Genomic DNA, 22,574 nt, shown 5'->3' on the forward strand with positions numbered 1-22,574 from the left:
GCCTACCTGGGAGGACGCCGCTGCGCCGATATGAGCTACGTACTGCCTCGGGCGAGAGCCTGCCCATCCAGAAAGAGGTTTTCCTGGATTTGACCCTGGGAAAGAGGAGACTGGAGATGTGGGTGTTCGTCGCCAACATCACTGAAGACGTCATCCTGGGACTCGACGCCATGCGGATCTTCGATGCAACGGTGGACGTCAGGCGCCGTATCCTGCGTTTTGGTCAGGATGAAGTGTTCCTGAGGGACGTCGAAGACCAACCCATGGCCAGCAGACTCACCTTGGAGAATCAAGTGACAATCCCAGCAGGCTGCGAGATGGTGGTGACGGCAAGACTGGACGGACAACCTAAGAGAAACCTGCTCCTCGATTCGCAAACAACTCCGATAGATGGGGTTTATGTGGCCAGATCCCTACTCCCGAATCAGAATGTGGTACTGGTGAGGGTCCTGAATGTCACCAATCGGGACAAGGAGGTGCCTAGTGGAACTGTACTAGGTAGTGTCGAGCCGGTGGTGTCTGTGACGTCTCTGGCAGATAACGAGGAGTGTCACCGACCACGTCCAGATCTAGACCCATCACTGAAAGAGCTGGCTTGAGAATTGCCGGCGAATTTAAGCAAAAGAGAAAGAAGACAAGTCCACGATCTACTGACAGAATTTCAAGACGTGTTCACTCTGTCTGAAAACGACTACGGGAGAATGGAGAAAGTTCAGCACTGCATCGACACCGGAAATGCTCGCCCAATCAGACAACCTCCTCGACGCGTTCCTCTAGCTAAACAGAGGGAGATTGACAGCCAACTGGAGGGCATGAAAGCAAGAGGGGTCATCGAGGAATCCGACAGCCCTTGGTCATCACCTGTGGTGCTGGTGAAGAAGAAGAATGGGGACCTGCGTTTCTGCGTGGACTACAGAAGACTGAATGACGTCACCAGGAAAGACTGCTTTCCCCTTCCACGAATTGACGACACCTTGGACACCCTGGCCGGAGCAGAGTGGTTCTCGACGTTGGATCTCAAGTCAGGATACTGGCAGGTGGCGCTACATCCTGAGGACAAGGAGAAAACGGCATTCTCTACAGGTCAGGGACTATGGCAGTTCACCGTTATGCCATTCGGCCTCTGCAACGCCCCGGCTACATTCCAGAGACTAATGGAGTCCGTAATGAGAGGCCTGACATACGACACCTGTTTGCTGTACCTTGATGACGTCATCGTGGTGGGCAAGACTTTCGGCGAACAGCTGTTGAACCTGAGGAAAGTGTTCGAGAGACTGCAACTAGCCAGACTGAAGTTGAACCCGAAGAAATGTCATCTATTCCAGAAGAAGGTCAACTACTTGGGACATGTAGTAGGGACCAACGGAGTGGCCACGGACCCGGAGAAGCTACAAGCCGTCAGAGGATGGCCGAGACCGAGGGACAAGCAGGAGCTGCGCCGCTTTCTCGGCCTCTGCACTTATTACAGAAGGTTCATAGCTGGGTACGCCAACATCGCTAAGCCTCTAACCCAGCTGACCGAGGAGAAACGACAATTCCAGTGGACGGACGAGGCGGAGTCATCCTTCCAGTTGCTGAAAGAGGCGCTCTGCACTGCTCCTGTACTGGGATATCCCATCCCTGGAAGGAAGTTCACACTTGACACGGACGCTAGCAACGTAGGCATCGGCGGAGTACTCTCTCAGGAACAGGACGGGCAAGAGAGGGTGATTGCCTACTTTAGCCGAACACTGTCCAAGGCTGAGAGAAACTACTGAGTGACGTGTAGAGAACTTCTTGCCATTGTGGAAGCCCTGAAGCATTTCCACAAATATTTGTATGGCCAGGAATTCCATCTGAGGACAGACCATTCTGCACTCACCTGGCTATTGGGCTTCAAGAACCTGGAGGGGCAGACCGCCTGTTGGGTTCAACGACTGCAGGAGTACAACTTCACCTCCGAACACCGCCAAGGGAAGAAACATTCCAATGCTGATGCCTTATCACGACGTCCATGCCCGGATGGCTGCAAACACTGCCTGAAAGTGGAAGAGCGGGATGGCGCCCACACAGTCCGAGCAATTGCCGCCCAGCCGAGCCCAGGATGGGATAACGCCGCCATAAGGAGGGAGCAGCTGGAGGACCCAAACATTGGACAGCTACTGCGTGATGTGGAGTCCGGCCAGAGACCAGTATGGGCCGATATCGCCAACTGTAGCACCACTTACAAGAGCTACTGGGCCCAGTGGGAATCCTTCACTGTCAAGGACGGTATCCTGAAGAGAATTTGGGAGTCGGCTGATGAAAGGACCCACATAGAACAACTTGTCCTGCCCAGGAGCAAGGTGAAGGAAGTGCTGGAGGAGACTCATGCTGGAGTGACTGGAGGCCACCTGGGAGCCAACCGGACGCTGGACAAGTTAAGGCAGAGGTTCTATTGGTTGCATCAGAGAACCGACACGGAACAATGGTGCCGAAGATGCGACACCTGTGCAGCCAGTCGCGGACCAAGGACACGCAGCAGGGGAGCCATGCAGCAGTACAACGTGGGAGCTCCTTTTGAGAGGATCGCCATCGACGTTGCTGGACCGTTCCTGGTCACGGATCGCGGGAACCGCTACCTGCTAGTCGCCATGGATTACTTCACAAAATGGCCAGAGGTGTATGCGATTCCCAACCAAGAGGCTTCGACATTGGCCGACGCGCTGCTTGACAACTTCATCTGCCGATTCGGGGTGCCCCGGGAATTGCATAGCGATCAGGGGCGCAACTTCGAATCCAACCTGATGGGAGAATTGCTCGAGCATCTGGGAGTGCATAAAACCAGGACCACTCCCCTCCACCCACAGTCCGACGGCATGGTGGAACGCTACACCAAAACCGTGGAGGAGCACCTGCGGAAGGTGGTGTCCAACCATCAGCGAGACTGGGATGCCAGAGTCCCACTGTTCCTCTTGGCCTACAGAGCTTCGGTCCACGATACAACAGGGATGACACCGGCAAACATGGTCTTCGGGAGAGAGCTGCGCCTGCCCTGTGATCTGCTGTTTGGCACGCCACCCAGCGCCGACCAGCCAGCGACTGACTATGTGGCAGTACTCACCGAGAAGTTGAATGGAGTTTACCAACTGGCCAGAGAGCACCTCAAGATGGCCAGCGACAGGATGAAGGTGCGCTACGACAGATTAGCCAACTCTGCAGGATTCCAGGAGGGCGACCTGGTGTGGCTGTATCGACCTACCAGGACCAAAGGGAAATCACCAAAGCTACAGCGTGCCTGGGATGGACCATACTGCGTGGTGACCCGGATCAACGACGTGGTGTACCGCATCCAGCGACAACCTCGAGGGAAGATGATGGTGGTGCATCTGGACCGATTAGCAGCCTACCAAGGGACTGCCCGGGACGAGCAGCCCTAAGGAGGGAGCAATGTGACAGCGACGTGAGTTTCGAACTCACGACCAGCGTCCCGCAAGAGAGAAGATCGCGCGGAGCACTTTGGGATGGCGCGCGGCGGAGAGGGGAAAAGGGCCAACGCGGCGAGAGATTGGAGAGAGAGTGCGCGCGCATTTGGTGCTGGTAGAGAGGAGAGGGTTCTGGATTTTTCTGGAGTGCCATCTCTAGAGACGCGTGGAACTTTCGAGGCTACGTCGCTGTGGTTATAAATTAAGGACGTGAAGGAACGACAGCAGTTTTCAGTTTTCAGTTGATTAGTGAGCCAGTCAGTGAGAAAGCCAGAGCAAGCAAGCCAGTCTTGTGTACCGGAGTTCGACTCGAGTGTGCGTTCGCAACTGCGTCAGCATCTGAAGGCCTGAGTTCGAGTGCAGTGGACCGCAGTTGGAGGGACCTGAGTTCGAGTACAGTGAACTGTCTCTGAAGGTCTGTGGTTCGAGATACTGTGAACTCGAGTGACTGAGATAGAAGAACTGTGAACTGAGAACTGGTAGTTCTGATTTGTAAATAGTGCTTTGTAAATATTAGTTAAGATTAACAGTTCATTGTTGTTCGTAATAGTCAAGTAAATTGTCATTGTCGTCGGTGGAGTGCTATAACGAATACTGTGTTGAGTGAAAATCTAATTGTTGACGAGAGCGTTTAAGGCGAATTGTAGAAAGGAATTATTGTTGTGGCGAATAAATTACATTGTTGTCACTAATTAAATTTACAATATAAATCTTCTTTCAATTTACTTCAGATAGTAGTGGAAATTTCTCACATATGTACTTAAAACAGCCTCCATCCTTATTTAAAGCCTTTACAAGCTGTTTCATTAAGCCAAGCTTCATGTGGAGAGATGGCAGCACAACTTCGGAAGAGCTCACAAAGCTTTGGCGCACAACATTCTTACAACAGATTTAAAAATTTTGTCGAGGTGGCCGGTCTTTCATAGTCCAGTGATCAACTCGTGTCCTACTATCCCACAGGCAAAGAATGCATAGGAATTTGGTAAAACCATATTCTTGACCCAGCAACATAGTAAGAACTTTGAAATCATCACAAACTTGCCAGTTGTGTTCCTATAGTCTAGTCGCAATAACAGCAGTTGCAAATTTGTATATGTTTTTTTGAGGATCACTGAATAGGCAACGGGCACTGAACCAAAAATGTTTCCGTTATGGAGGAGGAAATCGCTTAAACTTCGCTTGGAAGCATCAATGAACAGTCTCCATTCACTTAGGTCATAGTTTGGAAGTCCAAGTTGTAGCATAAATTCTTTCATATTGCTGCAATATACAAGATTATCATCTTCAGAGAAAAAGTATTTAAAACCTATTTCACGTTGTCAGTACCAATAGAATGAGGTTTAAGATTTTCTGGTTGCACAGGGATTGGTACATTAGGCACAGGTAAAATGGCTGACCGAACAACTGAATACACGATTTGATTTTTATGTTTAGAATCGTACCCCTTCACATCACACGAACAGAAGTAGTAGTCATTACTACGGTTCGACTGCTCTCTCCAAACAATAGGTACTCCAAAAGATAACAACAGTCTTCTCCAATTGATCAAATGAATTTCTTCAGTGCATACTCTACATACTTTGTGTGGTGCCCAAGCTTTACTTTGGTCTCCAAGTTTGATTCCAAAATAGGCATGGTATGACTTTTTCACAAAATCTGTAATATTACACCTCTGCTTAGGCAATGTGTATATCCTACACAAGTTATATAACAAAAGTGGTCTGGAGTATTTAGACATCCTCGATGCAACATGGTAAATATTTTCTTACAGAACTAAAAACTTTCAACATTCTACTCCACAATCAAGCTTCAAACTGATTTCGTTTCCTTTCCAGATGAAACACAGACTAATGAAATGTGAGAGGAACTAGACGAGTTAAGTTCAGTCTCTCACCAAGGAGTGGCTGACATTTCTATGTTCCACAAATAAAAATAATGACAAGGCTGCACGTTATTTCTCCCTAACTTCCTTATGTGCTTACACCCCCTCTATCTGCTAAGAAACATCCAGTGTCCTTGGTTTTCAATATAAACACCTTAAAAATATGTTGAATACATTTGGTTTTCATATCCTAACATACTAAACCTACATATGTTAAAGTATTACAGTTTAAATAATTACGCTATAAATTGTCGTAATATATTACAAGAAAATTAAAATAACAAAAAAAAAATGGTACGTGATAGGAACTTTTGTGGCTTTGAATTTGATTTCAGCATGCTAAAAATACCCTAAAAACATTAAAACTTTGGAGGCAGAAATTTCATCGCAGACTAGTGTAATTGATATGAGCTGCTTGTATGAAAATATAAACGACTCAGAATGTTATCGCATTTCATTCACACAGCTTACACAAACAATATTGACTTGCCTACTGAAAATGTCATCGAGGTCACCTGCCAAAATCACTGCCTCTGACTAGGATGTTACTGGACAATATTTAAGCACTGAAATTTATGATGTTCGATAACCTGAAATTTCTTTCCCACCCTTTGCTTTGAGAACATCACAGACGTCATGAAGAAATTTTAGTCCTGGATTTCTAGTCTCTACTTTCTTAATTTTATCTTCTACTACCTTTCCCACATCTCCTGGTACTGTGTTCCTGACAAATGCAAATACTGCTCTTATGCAGTGTACAATGATAGCCCTCTCTCCTCTTGACCAGTTACAGTGGATGACAATTTCCCAAAATGTGTTTTGATGTAGGCTAACTTCCTCTGGAGACCTGTCACTTCACTTGCTTTGATTGCAGCAGGGATACTGCTAGCATCTTCTTTGTCAAAAACATTCAGAACCTGTACAACAAATGCAATATGATATTGATACACTTCAAATGTACAAAGTATAAAACAGTTTAAAACTATTGAAAAAGAACTGAATTCAGCAAGTAGAAATATTAATACAGTAGATGAGTTGTACACATACTGTCTTTAGTTCTTCCACATAGTCACAGTAGTAAAGAGCTGCTTCACTCCATGTACCTGATCTGGTCAATAAGACTCAGGAGGGAGGCTCGTCTCAGGAAGCATGTCTTTGAAAAGTTTCACTCTGGAAGGTGCTTTCACAAACACTTTTTTTCACAAGCGAAATCAAAGCTTTGACTACTGGGAACCTAAGACGTATTTTGTCTGCTACTCTGTGCAGTCTGTGGGCCAAACAGATTACATGCACAAGATTGGGGTGAAATACTTTCAAAGCCTCACCTGTCTTGATCATATAAGCTGCAGCATTGGTTACCATAATCAAGAGTTTTTCATCTCTTTCTTCTAAAGGCCATAGCAGTCCTACGAAATAATAATAAAAACTAATTAATAAGTACTAAGTTGATTGAATTCGTTTAATTTCTGGTTAAAAGTTTGGTTCCTAATTCATTGATTTGGCATGATTCAATAACTTGTCATTCATGGGATGACAAAAAAAATTAAACGTAAAACTGAAAATTAATAAATTAAAATCACTTGCTTAGTGCATCCCGAACAACCCTGGCAGCAGTTGAGTTGTTTGTCTGTTGAAACTCTTGAAATTAAATGTGGAGTGCCTGGTTCACATTCATCTAATGTCTCCACAATTTCATTGCAAATATATTGTAAATTTTATTACTCAACAACAATGTAGTTTTATTCTTAACAATATCTCTTCAATCTCTACAATTTAACTTCACTCCCGTCAACAATGGGATTTGCTCTCCACACGGTAACACAGTATTCGTTAGTGCACTCCACAGACGACAATGACAATTTACTTGGAATATTGAGAACAACAATGTTTGAATTTTAACTAATGTTCACAAAGCACTATTTACAAATCAGAACTGTCAGTTCACAGTTCTTCTAGCTCAGTCACTCGAGTTCACAGTATCTCGAACCACAGACCTTCAGAGACAGTCCACTGTACTCGAACTTACGTCCCTCCAACTGCGGTCCACTGCAGTCGAACTCAGGTCCCTCCAACTGCGGTCCACTGCACTCGAACTCAGGCCTTCGGATGCTGACACAGTTGCGGACGCACACTCAAGTCGAACTCCGGTACACAAGACTGGCTTGCTTGCTCTGGCTTACTTACTGAATGGCTGAAGAAACTGAAAACTGCTCAAGTTCGCTCGCGTTTCTTCTTTTATAGCTAAACCATAGTTACGAGAAATTTCTACGGGTGTCCTCTCGAATTATCTGGATATCTCCACTTCGACGGACTCCTCTAGACGATTCGGGAGGGTTCGTCCCCCCTTCACTCCGCAAGTAGCAGCTGCGCGCGCAGCCTCCCTTCGCGCGTCGCAGTAGTACACCGCCTCTGCCCTTTAGCATGCAGATGCTCCCCGTACCAGCGTTTCGTCGGACGCGTGTTCGAACCCCGTTGCAGCTGTCACATTGCTCCGTCCCTAGGGCTGCTCGTCCCGGGCAGTCCCTTGGTAGGCTGCTAATCGGTCCAGATGCACCACCATCATCTTCCCTCGAGGTTGTCGCTGGATGCGGTACACCACGTCGTTGATCCGGGTCATCACTCGGTATGGTCCATCCCAGGCACGCTGCAGCTTTGGTGATTTCCCTTTGGTCCTTCCTTATGGTGGTGCCACCCCATCCTTGGCTTGGCTGGGCAGCGATACTCGTACTGCGTAGGCGCCGTCTTGCTTTTCCACTTGGCCCTCCAAGGAGAGCTCGCTGGCCACGGGTTGGTCTTCGGCGTCCATCAGGAACACTTCATCCCGACCAAGACGGAGTATATGGCGCCGGACGTCCACCGTCGCATCGAGTAACCGCATGGCGTCGAGTCTCAGGACGACGTCCTCGGTGATGTTGGCGACGAACACCCACATCTCCAGTTTCCTCTTCCCCAAGGTCAGGTCCAGGAAGACCTCTCTCTGGATGGGCAAGCTCTCGCCTGAAGCAGTCCGTAGCTCATATTGGCGCAGCGGCGTCCTCCCAGGTAGGCCACGCAGGACGTCTGGTTTGGCGATAGTGAGCATCGCTCCGGTGTCCACCAGTACTCTGCATGTACGGCCTTTTATCCGTCCTTCAGCAATCAGCCCAACGTCGCATCTTCTGTTGACCGGTTTCAGGACGAGCCGAGGGGACGGTGATGATGGCGCCGACGTGCTCCTCCTAGCATCGGCCCCCTCTCTCTCCTGACTGTAGCCAGGTCGGTCGCAACTCCTCCGCAAGTGCCCAGGTTCACCGCAGGACCAGCAGGTGGTCACCCGTCGTCCCCGTTGCTCAGGCTACTGTTGGCTCCTCTCGGTGTCAGCCACCTCTCTCTCCTGCCGGTGGCTGGAGTGGTCGCAGTCCCTCCTTAGGTGTCCCGGTCTCCCGCAAGACCAGCAGGTGGGTGCCCGTCGTCTCCGCCGCTCCGTTGACTGTTGGCGCTCCTCGACGTCGGCCACCTCTCTCTCCCGCCTGTGGCCGGATCGGTCGCAGTCCCTTTTCAAGTGTCCCGGTCTGCCACAGGACCAGCAGGTGGGCGCTCGTCATCTCCGCCACTCCGTTGACTGCTGGCGCTCCTCGACGTCGGCCACCTCTCTCTCCCGCCTGTGGCCGGATCGGTCGCAGTCCCTTTTCAAGTGTCCCGGTCTGCCACAGGACCAGCAGGTGGGCGCTCCTCGCCTCTGCCGCTCGGGTGGCTTCGGTTGGCGCCCCCCAGCATCCGTCGCCGTGACGCTCCTGATCCAGTGCGGTGTTGAGACTCCCGCCACCGACTTGGCCGCCTCAATCCTGAGGGCCGCCGCCAGAGCTGCATTGATGGTACGATGCTCTGCCAGGAGTATCTATTGTCTTATTTCTGGGTCTCGAACTCCACTGCCGAAGGTGTAGGCCGCCTCTCCAGCGATGAAGTTAGGTGGTAGGCCTCTGAGGGCCTTATGGGCAAGTTGTTCCACTGCCATCGCAAATTCTTGCAGGGACTCGCCTGACTGTTGGACCCTCGTTTTCAGTTGGGTCCTGAATGCTGCTGCAAGTTGATGGTCACCATAACGTCCCTCCAAGGCCGCCATTATCTCGGCGGCTGTCCCATCTTCTGGAACGCTGTGAAGAATCTCCGACGCCTGTCCCTGAAGTGTGGTCAGCAGCTGAGTAGTTTTCTCTGCCGGCGTCCATCCATTGTGCTCTGCGATGGCCTAGAACTGGCGACGGAATATCGCCCAAGACGTCGTCCCGTCGAACTTCGGCGTCTTGACGTTCGAATGTCTGGCTGAAGGTGATGGCTCCGCAGGACCACTATATGGAGTCCTCAAATCCGTTGCCGCTTCTTGCATAGCCCATCGAACCTCCTCGGCAACTATCTGTTTCTGTTCTCTAGCCTGGCGATCCACCAACGCGAGGATGTGCTTGTTTTCTACAGCATGTTGGTCCATTAACGCGAGTATGTGCTTGTTTTCCTCAGCGTGTTTGCCCATCACCTCACTCGTCTGCTCTTGACGACGCTCGAGATCGCGGATTTTGCCGTCGAAATGGTCTACATCCTGTCTCAACTCGGCTACTGTCTCGTTTATAGTTGTAAAATTCTGGTTTAGTTTATCCAAATCTGCCTTAAGTTCGTCTTTCACGATGGCGACGATTCCATCTACGTGGGCCGAAACGCTTTCAATTTGCGTAGTGACGTCATCTTTCACTCCGCTTATGTCACTTTTCATCTCCGTTTTCACTTCACTTATGTCGCCTTTCACTTCACTTATGTCACTTTTCATCTCCGTTTTCATTTCACTTATATCGTTCTTCACCTCACTGATATCGTTCTTCATTTCTGCTTTTACGTCGCTTATGTCCTTTTTCATTTCTGCTTTCATTTCCGCGATGGCTTGCAGGATCTGCTGTAGGTTCTCCATTGTCGATAATATCTCACTTCTGACACCAGTGTAAATTTTATTACTCAACAACAATGTAGTTTTATTCTTAACAATATCTCTTCACTCTCTACAATTTAACTTCATTCCCGTCAACAATGGGATTTGCTCTCGACACAGTAACACAGTATTCGTTACTGCACTCCATAGACGACAATGACAATTTACTTGGAATATTGAGAACAACTATGAACTGAATTTTAACTAATGTTCACAAAGCACTATTTACAAATCAGAACTGTCAGTTCACAGTTCTTCTAGCTCAGTCACTCGAGTTCACAGTATCTAGAACCACAGACCTTCAGAGACAGTCCACTGTACTCGAACTTAGGTCCCTCCAACTGCGGTCCACTGCACTCGAACTCTCAGGTCCCTCCAACTGCGGTCCACTGCACTCGAACTCAGGCCTTCGGATGCTGACACAGTTGCGGACGCACACTCAAGTCGAACTCCGGTACACAAGACTGGCTTGCTTGCTCTGGCTTACTTACTGAATGGCTGAAGAAACTGAAAACTGCTCAAGTTCGCTCGTGTTTCTTCTTTTATAGCTAAACCATAGTTACGAGAAATTTCTACGGGTGTCCTCTCGAATTATCTGGATATCTCCACTTCGACGGACTCCTCTTGACGATTCGGGAGGGTCCGTCCCCCCTTCACTCCGCAAGTAGCAGCTGCGCGCGCAGCCTCCCCTCGTGCGTCGCAGTAGTACACCGCCTCTGCCCTTCAGAATGCAGATGCTCCCCGAACCAGCGTTTCGTCTGCCGCGCGCCCTGTCGGACGCGTGTTCGAACCCCATTGCAGCTGTCACAATATCATCCACATGAGTCAGTAGTTTCGTCAACTGATATCCAAATGTAGGAATCTCCAGCATCCATCCTTATGCTCTCCAAAACGTACGAAATAATATATATTTAAACATTTAGCCTTATTTTCTTAGGATACAACTATCTAGAAAAATAATTTTTCAGTTTCTAGTAAATATTATTTTAAAGTATTGTACCAAGATATGAAAACTTGTATGTTTAAAATACAGTAAAATCCCTCATAACGGCAATACCAAAACAATGGCACTTTCGGCTAGGCCAAAAAAAAAGTTTAAATCAGCCACATTGCCACAATCTGTGCCATCAGTTTTGCCACATTAGGAAGTTCGCATGAATTGTCATTTTCAGTGAATATTGGAACCTAAAATTAGTATATTATTTGTGTTGTGTGATGTGTTTTAATAAAGAAAATCCACATAGTTTTTATATTTATTTAGTTATGTTCGGGCCGTCAGTGTTGCCACATTAGGAAGATCGCACAAACTTTCAGTAGTTTTTATATTTATTTAGTTATGTTCGGGCTGTCAGTGTTGCCACATTAGGAAGATCGCACAAACTTTTATTTTCACTGAATATTCTAATCTAAAATTAGTGTATTATTTGTGTAGTGTGATGTGTTTTAATAAAGAAAATTCACACAGTTTTTGTGTTTATTCAGTTATGAGCAAGTGATAGAGAAATAAGCTTCACATGGCTGCAGTTTCAACATTTGGCACCATGAAATATGAACTTCTTTTTGTATACACTGGTATTTATTCAATTATTCGGCAAAATCTCATATCCGGGACTAGCCTGATTCCTTTGGTGCTAAGTTAAGAGGGATTCTACTGTAATATGAATAAACTTAATTGTTGAATCAATAAATCAACACCTCTAAATAAAGACAATATATTGTGAAGAATAGGTAGAACAGAGAAAAATTCTCTCCGGCACCGGGATTCGAACCTGGGCTTTCAGCTCTTCGTGCTGATGCTTTATCCACTAAGCCACACCAGATTCAATTTTTCTCCGTTCTACCCATTCTTCACTGTATGGTAATGCAGAATTCCTGCACAGAAATATCATATGTATTTCGGTCATCATAGTAATATGATAAGCAGGGAACGGATTTATATGGACTAAAAATATATGAAATATGTAAATATATATGTAGTTATTTTTACCAAAATATGGAATTAAATATGGATTTTTACCAAAATATGGAATTAAATATGGACTTAAAATTATAAAAAAATGACTATGTACGTTAAATATTGGTACATTTTAATCAAACTAAACAAAAAATATAATGGACGTACCTTATCTTCCAATGTAGTTTCAACAAAACACAATTTTTATTTTCTGTTACCATAACAATAGGTTACAAACATTTCTTTCAAGTGCTGAAAAGTGAATCTTCTTCTATTGTCTCTGAGGATAGATTTATACTGACTAAAAGAGCGTTCGACGTCACAAGAAGTAACTGGTACATAATTCAATTTCACAATGTCTGCTGGGGATAAGTCCAAGTTAATCTTCACTGTTGATTCACCACTCATCACAGCAACAACCTTTTGTAGTTCTTCATATCCAGGGTTTTTTGAAAGTACAGTGTCCACCTTAGCTCTTACTGCATCTGCAACTTTACCTCTACCACGATTCAGTTGTTCCACAGTACTATTTATAATTTCAAAACTTTCAGATAGTGAAAGGTGCCTATTTTGGAGACTTTTGAGCGTTTTTATGATGCATGAAAATGTATGCTGAATGTGAGCTAAGTCATTCTTCACACTTATGTCACAGGTAACTGTTTTCGCAGTATCAATTGAGACTGCATCTTCAGAGTCCAATGCAAGGAGAACATTGTTAATAGAGTCTATATGTTCGGCATAATATTCAACTGCTTCTAGCCATGTACCCCATCTAGTTAAAATTGGCTTTGGTGGCAATGGAATTTCAGGGTACATTTCTTTCAACACGTTAACTCTACTGGGAGCTTTGAGAAATACTTTTTTCACTGATGAAATCAACAAATCTACTTTAGGGAAATTGTCTCTGACCACTTCTGCCACACGATGAAATGCATGCGCCACACAAGTAAAATGAGTCAATTTAGGATATACAACAGATAATGCTTGTCCAGCTTTGACCATATAAGGGGCAGCATCGCTAATAAAGAATAACACATTATCGTACATAATACCCTTTGGCCACAGGATACCCATAGCTTCGTTGAACAGTTTAACTATAGTTTTGTTATTGCACTTTTCTAGAACATCACAATGTAAAAGAATTCGTTCAGAATATTGTTCACTTAACAAACCGATAACTACATTACCAACAAGTCTACCTTCTTTGTCGGGAGTCTCATCAATGGAAACCCAAATTGAACTATCTTTAATTTCATCTCTTATCTTCTGTATTGTCTCATCGTAGATGGATGGAGCATACGTCTTCCTAAGTGTTGACTCATCCGGGATTGTATGTTGAGTATATTTTTCAAGGAATTCCCTGAAGACCTTATTCTTTAGTTTGTAGAGAGGAATATCAGCAGAGATGAGAGAACGGCACAGGTCGATGTTAAACTCAGATCTTACATTCGATGTTGTTGGTTGTGTTAAAAACAATTGTCTCTGCTTGGAATTTAGTTGTTTGTTGGCCTGATGTTTACTAGTTGTAATGTGTTGTTGCACCAGGAACTTTTGTGTAGATGATACTGCACACTGACACAAATTACAAAATAATATTTTATTGTCAGTTGATAAACCATCTTCTTTAAATTCTGAAATGTAACTTGTTAGTTTTGATTTTAAATTGACTGAATGACGTACTTTTGGCATATTTACCGTCTTTATAGTATGATTTACAAAACTGAACCTATGTGTACTCTGACTGGCATTTAACTGTTGAGCTGCACAACTGAAGTCTGTTAAAAATTTTAAATTAAATTAATACAGTTTTGTAACTTACTTTCCCATTGTTGATAGGACTGCTAATTTTCAAATAACTCTGATGTTAAAGGGATTACTGAACATGTGTTTAAATCTCTATTGTTGAAATGTATTTTTAAAAGTTAATGGAATTTTGTTTTGTTTTATTGTTAAACCTAATATAATATGGACTGTTTTATATGAAATATGGAAAATATATGGAAATTAACGAAAATATGTACTAAACTCTAAAATATGGAAAAATATGGAAAATAAAAGTAGGATTTTTCAACCCTACACATTGTGAAACATAAAGATAATGCAAAATATAAATTATATTAGCTTTATAAGTAAATATGTATTTACATATAAATCCTTTCCCTGATGATAAGCATAAGTAATCACTTTGTGATTCAAGACGGTGCCTTGTTCTGTCGAATCTTGTCCACTTAGTCACTCATAATGAGTGCACCTCGTACATAGTGTTGGACATTGTGCCACTATCACATATTCTGTGATACAGTTCATGACGGTAGGCCACCAAAGGGGAACAGAGAGGTAGAACTTAAACTTAGAAGAATTCAATCCGGCATCAGAATTTGAATCTGGTGTGGCTTAGTGGATAAAGTGTCAGCACATAGAGCTGAAAACCCGTACTTGAATCCCGGTGCTGGAGAAAATTTTTCTCTGTTCTACCCATTCTTTACCGCATGGTAATTCAGAATTCCTGCACAGAAAAATCATGTACTTAGGTACATCATAGTAATAAAGACAATTTATATAATTTTTCCGTATAGTCGATTCATCAGGAATTTTCCTTATGCAGTACTTCTCAAGAAATTCTCGAAAATTCTTGTTATTTATTTTTTTAGTACTATGTTTGAAGATACCAGGGCTTTGCACAAATCCTTCGTAAAATCATGCTATTGTGTTTCGTTTTCTGTCTTTGAGGCAATCATATCTAACGTATATTGTTTATTTGTAATTATTTTGAGTACATTCCTCTGATGTATTGATGTTTCATCATGTTGCTTTATTTGAAATCATTTTTCACAAGTACCTACAGTAAGAGGAATAAAATATCGGTAATAAATTAATAAAAAAAAAATAATCATAGAGACATGACTCTATTTATACAGAATATAAATAAACTTGTATTTGTTTAAAATTAAATTGTAATTTTTAATGTTTTAAAAAGCAAGTAAAATGCTGTCTACGTTTTTTATTGCACACTTGACAGATGACAAACTTCCTGTCAGTTGTTAAACTTGAATGTCCTTCAACCCACTGTTTTAAGCAGTACACTTTCGGCATATTTTTCCTTAGGCATTGTTGAAAAAGAAACTAATTCAAAATTAATATAATAAATTTTCTTGTGACTAAGAGTATATTGTTCTTGTTACAATGCGCTCTACACACTGTCGAAGTTTCTCTGACGTCTCAGCATAATAATCTGAAATATTCTGATTTGCTACATGCGTAGGCAAGTAAAAGCAGAAAATTGGATTGGCATGCCTGTATTATTGACTGTTGACAGGCAGCAAAATTGGAGTTTAGTGAGTGCAAAGAAGTCTGTCGACACTTCTGTAACTTCCACACCGATCATATTGCAGCATTCTCGTGACAATAACTGTTCTTTTAATCTCAACTTTCATCATACTGTCTCATTATTACAGTATACATTTGAACAGAGTCAGCATTGCCTTTATTATGGGCAACAATGCACTATCTGAATATTATCAGATTGCAATAAATAACTGTAATGTCAATGTGTAAATGTCTCCTTGTATTCTGTACTTCATTTTTCCGATTTTCCATATTCTTGATCTTGTTTTAAGTAAAAAATCAATATATGTGCTAAAAGCTGAAATATGCATGAATACTTAAATATGCATATATGTGCACTATAAGATCTAGTTCTTTGGTTGTATATAACCTGAAAGGCATTTATAAAATGGTAGCTTATGATTTACAACTAAAGAATAAAACATGCAAATATGCTAAAATCCACCTCCTATTTATCACTAAACACCCTAAAATCAGGTTCTCCAAATCTGTCTTTCTATAATGAATCTAAGAAGGAATAGAAATAGAGTCTCTATAATATGTGAATTAGATAATTTAGTTTAAAATCAGTAATTACTATATATTAATTTTATCAATCTTGATTACATAACTTTTAACACTATATCACTTAGGAATACAATATATGGTGTTAATTAACACGTGAAAGTAATCACCATATATTAATTTTATCATTAAGTTTCTGACATTGAAAAAAAAAATGAACTCCTAATAAATGATTAGATGATTCAAAGTGACCTAATAGTCTTTGTCTTTAAAAATATGAGTTGTCAGTCCAGGGAGTGGATATTTGAAATATCATTATAGTTAATCATTTATTAAGTAATATATTTTATATTATTTCGCTTTTGCAATAATAGTTTTACTTCTGTACTTATTGAGTTATTTCTTTATAATATATTTTGTAGGTATGTGACACATCTGATCGTTTACGAGATACACTAATTCATGAAATGTGCCATGCAGCAGCCTGGATTATGGATGGGATGAAGGATGGTCATGGGCCATGTTGGAAAGCTTGGTAATGTGAAACTAGAATGTTTGCTTGTATGATTACATTTTGTTTGAACTGCATAATGTCTTTGTCTGCATCACATTCTTATTAATATTGCACATATTTGACTATGAGCGTGCACTACAGTCCAATTTAAATATTGGCTAGCTTCTGATAATCGCAGATATTATAGAAGATAGCTGAGATATTTCAGTTCATATGTAGTGAAAAAAATTTCACTGAAATATGTTGTTGTTTTCCAGTGGCTGCTTTTGGGATCATTTAACCCATTTTGCTTCTTACCTCTCAGTAAAGAGCACTCAGATTTCTGCACTGCTGTGCTTCTTTCTTCAGTTTAGTCCACTGAAACAAATGTTCTTTGTTCATTGACGATCCTTGTATGTTGCACAGTGAACTTTCTTCTGTCTTGTAAATTCTAATCTTGAAAAGATGTGATGCAGGCAGTCATGTCCTGTATTCAACTTGAAAATAGCTAAGGATTTCTTTATGGGTTTTAGGTTGTATGTCTTCCAAGTTTATTTATTTCTGCCAATACTAATCGATAAATTTAAACCAAAGTGATTGTAGTTAAGTTTCCAATCGATTAACAACAATCGAATTTTAATATGGCAGCTGAGGTGGAAATTTCAAATACATTTCATAGTGGAAATGACATAATATTATCATAAAATGTATATATTATGTAAATCTGGAATTTTTACCAAACCGGCCAGGACACTTTGTCCAACCCTCGAAACTGGGACAATCCTGGTTTTCCAGGACGTATGGTAATCCTGAATTTTGTGCCCCTTTTTGCTAGTTCATCAGTGTCGTTAGCATTTATGCCAATGTGTGATGGTATCCACTGACAACATAGTTTAGTGTGTATCTTCAAGAATTTTTATTAATTTCCTTATCTCCCTGATTTTCCTTGTAACAGTTCTTTTGTTTGGTGCTATGGCTTATATTGCTGCTTTTGAATCTACTAATAAGACAGTGTTATTAGACATATTGGGTCTATATATCAATTGTTCTAGAGCAAATAGTATTATACATCTTGATTACACTACTTTTAACACTATATCACTTCGGAAAACATATTATTTAACACTAACACAAGAAAGTCAAATAATAGGTTTTCCAAATAGTATTGTTTCTATTTCTGCATCAAAATTAGATTTTTTTTCACCTACAGCTATATAATGTGAAAAGAGGGATGAATGTACTCCGGCATTGCCTTCTCTTTCAGTAGTGAACCAATCATCAATGTATATATGCAGCCATTCTAATTGTGGATATCTCTCTTGTGTATGTTCATATTTCTTAATTTTTTCTTTCTAAATCAAGATTGATGTTATAGGAGTGGTAGTCTAGAGCAGTGGTTCCCAACCTTTTTTGGCTGACGACACACTTTACTGAACACTCACGATAACGCAACGCACTTATTTCTTTTTAATAATAATAATAATAATAATAATAATAATAACCAGTGCTATTCTTCTGGTGGTGGAACTTTGTGTAGAATATTTGATAGCAGACGGGGAGATGATTACTGTTCACTCCACGGGAATTTTGTCGTTTTTAATCTTCATTTCGTCCAACTAAGACTTTTAAGGTCTAAGCATATTTCAAAGAAAAATTATATTAAAAGCATAATTATTCACACATATTTCGGTCCCATCATGAAAAGTGCAACAAAAAGGTGCCGGAATGCCGTTCCAGCATGTTCCACCGGAAAAAAAGCACTGATAACTTCTGTGTAGTGTCGGGTATCCAGTGTTGTAGATAGGTCGATGTAACTAGCAATCGAAAATGATATGAAAAAAAAAAAAAACAAGTAGCAACTTGAGTGACATTAGAAAAAAACAAAAAGTGTGTGTAAAAAATCCCAATATATCTATGCTGGATGCAGTGCTGTAGCATGCAGTTAATTTCCTGTTCCTAGCATAATCTTCTTTATGTTTTCTTTCTTTCATTCGTGTTTCGCATTCTAATGCACGAAGAATCAGGAACTGCTATTGTCTATAGGTTGTGCATTGTCTGTAAGTCTCAGTCAGTAATGTATGCCGACTTCCTTATCGCAATGAACTTCAGTGAAATGCAGCAAACCTTGCACATGAGCAGAGATCTTACATTCTCTTGATGTATGACGTAATCTATGGTTTCCCATTATAAACAGTGTGAGCTGCAAGGGAAAGCAGTGAGTTGAAATGACGCGTTCGCATTGAAGTCATTCCACGTCAAATCGCATAAAATTATACAAATTTTGACCTTCATATTTCTGATTGCGTTTATATTTTTTTTACCAACTCTATGGGTCTAATAAACCAACAAGTGTATTTTTATTTCCTCTTAAGTCCACATGTTTTTAAAATATTACTTGTTAAAATTCATTTAAAATGTCGCACAATGCAACATTTAAAGCGTCATATTTCTGACAATATTGATGTTAAAATTTTTTTGAAAAAATGCATTTAAAAGCTCAAAGTACTGTCTTTTATTAAATATTTACTAACTAATTTTAATATAATTATTACAAATATTTTTTTATAATTCAATTTTTAAAACTTATATATCAATGTGAAATAGCCCTATTAAAAATCTAAAAAAAATCTTACTAGGTGCACTGAGGTATTCTTAATAATTCCAGAAAAAATCAGAATGGGATCTCCAATAGTTTAATGGAAATTTAATTACTTACGACACAATGTGTAGCGGTCGGTGCAGCAGCAGTGGACGGGAAGCGTTGAAGCGCGCTGGGAGGTTTATCGGCGCTGGATGATTGACTGAACGTTGCAACATTACACCCAGTATGGATCAAGTCACTCGAGGAAACGCTGCTAATTTACTTATTATGATATCTTCAGATACTTGTACATTATGCTTTTTAAATGTTTCTTTTCATTCACACTTTAAATTTTCATTCGCCTACCTTCTTTCTTGAAAGAAAATTGTTTTACTAAATCTTCAGTTTTTGACAACGGAATGAAAGAATGTAATTTCAATGTACCAGTTATTGGTTTTAGATTGTGGTATCTGGCCTGCAAATTTTCAGTGTGGTTTTTGTGCTTATTCAATGGACAAAATATAAATGACAAGTTAGAAGTGTTTATTGCGACCAATCAAGCAGTTTTTTTGGTGTTGTTATAGGATCTTGTATAGGCTGGCTCTCGTGGCAAATCTTTTAACAGTTTCTCCAATGCCATCACATGGACCTTTACCATGCGACGTTGCAAAGAAGTGTCATTCAGCACTAATTCCGTAATCGTCTTCATGTAAGCAATTATTAATTTTTTTTTATCCATTTATCCATTTGATCCATTGGAAAAGTAGATGACTTTTTTTCATATCGTTGAATTCTTGCTTTAAGAAATTGATTGCTTCAGATTGAAAAAAGTGAAAGGGATCGGTGTCATGTTTCATGGTTTCTGAGATGACAATACTTTTGTGACGAATTTCTGTATCTCCTTTGAAATATACTATGAAAGGATGTATTGTGGCTTGGCATATGTTCCAATGAACACCTTGTATTGAATCTTGTATTACAAATGAATAATTTTCAGAAAAGTCTGCAATAACTATGTAATTTTCAGGTTGTATATTTCTTAGCATTCCGTCAAAAATGAAATATGGCTGACTTTTGAAAGGATGACTATGCATCTTCTACATGAAAAACTTTACATGCTAGGGAGCCTTTTACTTTTTGAAACTTTTCACGGGGGTATTGTTTTTGTTGTAGCTTTCTTTTCTTGATAGGGGATTCTATTGACATCAAACTCTTGTTTAATTCCTCAATATTAGTGATTTCTAGCACTGTATCCATAGAACTGCTAGAAGAAGAACTGGGATAATCACTTTCTCTGTCCGCACTTTCATTTGATTCATGTTTATTAATATCACAAGAACTACCAGCTTCACATATAATTTCACCTGACGTATCCGGAAATTGATTGATTTTTACAGAATGAATCACATATTTGCACATTCAAAGACTCCTTTAAATTGAGCTTTATCAATTAGTCTCGACTTATGCGTCTTAGTGTACTATTCTTTTTAAAAGCGTGATTAGGAAGGTAAATGGATTTAAACACTTGTTATATATTACGCGATCATGTTGTATAGAAGTCACGTCACTCTGTGAAATTCAAACCCAAACTGATTATTTTTCTCTTCTATATTTTGTCTCCTGCCATCTGTTTTTTGCCATAAAGTTTACTGCCTTACATAGCCTTGCTATAATCAAACACTTTGCTGTATTACAGTAAAAACATACAGCACTGTGAAGGGCTTCCCCTCTTAGCTGAGCTGACAATAATAAAATAACTTTAGATAAGATATTTACTGTTCCTTAAGGTATTAATCATTTGATGATTAGTATGGTGACATCAGATGTAACGGGGGATTTCGTAAAACTTTCCCCGGGCAGCCTTCTAGCCTATGGCTGCAAGCAGTTCATTAGCTGGGCATCGCGAGCGCGTGCATGCCTCCGGAAAATAAATTGTTACAAATGTATGGGTGCCGATCCCATATTTATAAATGCAGTAGTTTACAGATAATACATCAGCGAACAAGTCTATATTTTTTTCAGATTTTTAACTTGGCTATTTAATATAGTAATTTTGCTTTGAAAAAGAAATTATTAAAAAAATAGGCCAAATTTTAAATTTATTTGTGATAGGCCTAAAGTAATAAAAAGTGTTGTATTTAGTCTTTCAAATGCGCCAAACCGCAAATCTCAATTATATGTAGACACAGCGTTCCAAGTGAGTTTATGTAACAGTGCGCGCATAATTTGCATACCTTCAAATAGTCATAACTACACAAATAATTAGTAATTGTGAAAATGAAACAATACGGGTCTCCTTATTTGATGTCTGGAATTCATGAAAAAAAATTCTACCATTTCCGAGAAGGTCGTGTTTTATTGCTGTGCGATTTGACGTGGAATGACTCATTGGCGTTTTATAAAATCTGCAACCAATCAGGAATGAATGACTATTTGTATAGTTGGATTGTACAATCTACAAATAATTTCGCGGACGTCACGACATCTCCGAGGAGCAGTAGTGTACTATTTGTGAGTTTATATCTATTTTACAAATCCTGATCACAGAAGATAGAGGATAGAGGAGACGGCCTCCAGATATGGAGGGTAGCTGCGAATATATTGAATAAGCAGTCGTGGACAGCCGATAATGGTTGTCCTCCAGCTTGGCGGTTGGGCGAAGGGCTAACAACCCATCACCTTAAAAAACAGCTTGGTACGAAACCTAACAGTAAGCCTCGGAATGGGAGTGACTATCCGGCACTTTATTGGGGATCATCAGTGTGGTTTTAGGCGTAATAGATCGACTATTGATCGGATTTTTTGTATTCGACAGATATTGGAGAAAAAATGGGAGTATAAGGGTACAGTACATCAGTTATTCATAGATTTCAAAAAGGCGTATGACTCGGTTAAGAGAGAAGTTTTATATAATATTCTTATTGAATTTGGTATTCCCAAGAAACTAGTTCGATTAATTAAAATGTATCTTAGTGAAACTTACAGCAGAGTCCGTATAGGCCACTTTCTATCTGATGCTTTTCCAATTCACTGCGGGCTAAGGCAGGGAGATGCACTATCACCTTTACTTTTTAACTTTGCTCTAGAATATGCCATTAGGAAAGTTCAGAATAATAGACAGGGTTTGGAGTTGAATGGGTTACATCAGCTTCTCAGCTTCTTGTCTATGCGGATGACGTGAATAAGCTAGGGGAAAATCCACAAACGATTAGGGAAAACGCGGAAATTCTAGTTGAAGCAAGTAAAGCGATAGGGTTGGAAGTAAATCCCAAAAGACAAAGTGTATGATTATGTCTCGTGACCAGAATATTGTACGAAATGGAACGATAAAAATTGGAGATTTATCTTTCGAAGAGGTGGAAAAAATTCAAATATCTTGGAGCAACAGTAACAAATATAAATGACACTCGGGATGAAATTA

The 22,574-nt window shown here is 41.0% G+C and overlaps 1 protein-coding gene across 16 annotated transcripts in view; it reads left to right on the top strand.

The window, feature by feature from the left end:
• The window catches only part of LOC138703320 (germ cell nuclear acidic protein-like), a 300,735-nt gene that overhangs the window by 205,777 nt on the left and 72,384 nt on the right, over positions 1 to 22,574 (top strand). For 15 of the 16 annotated variants that reach the window (XR_011333103.1, XR_011333098.1, XR_011333100.1 and 12 more), the window contains one exon: positions 16,502 to 16,614. The exons of the other annotated variant lie outside the window; for it this stretch is intronic. Coding sequence is in view for 8 of the 15 variants with exons in the window: in XM_069831106.1 (XP_069687207.1) it covers positions 16,502 to 16,614 (113 nt within the window). In the remaining 7 variants the exon portion in view is untranslated. The remainder of the gene's footprint in view (positions 1 to 16,501; positions 16,615 to 22,574) is intronic. 16 annotated transcript variants of the gene reach the window in all.

This window comes from Periplaneta americana, chromosome 7 (assembly GCF_040183065.1).
Source record: "Periplaneta americana isolate PAMFEO1 chromosome 7, P.americana_PAMFEO1_priV1, whole genome shotgun sequence".
NCBI classification, from domain to species: domain Eukaryota; kingdom Metazoa; phylum Arthropoda; class Insecta; order Blattodea; family Blattidae; genus Periplaneta; species Periplaneta americana.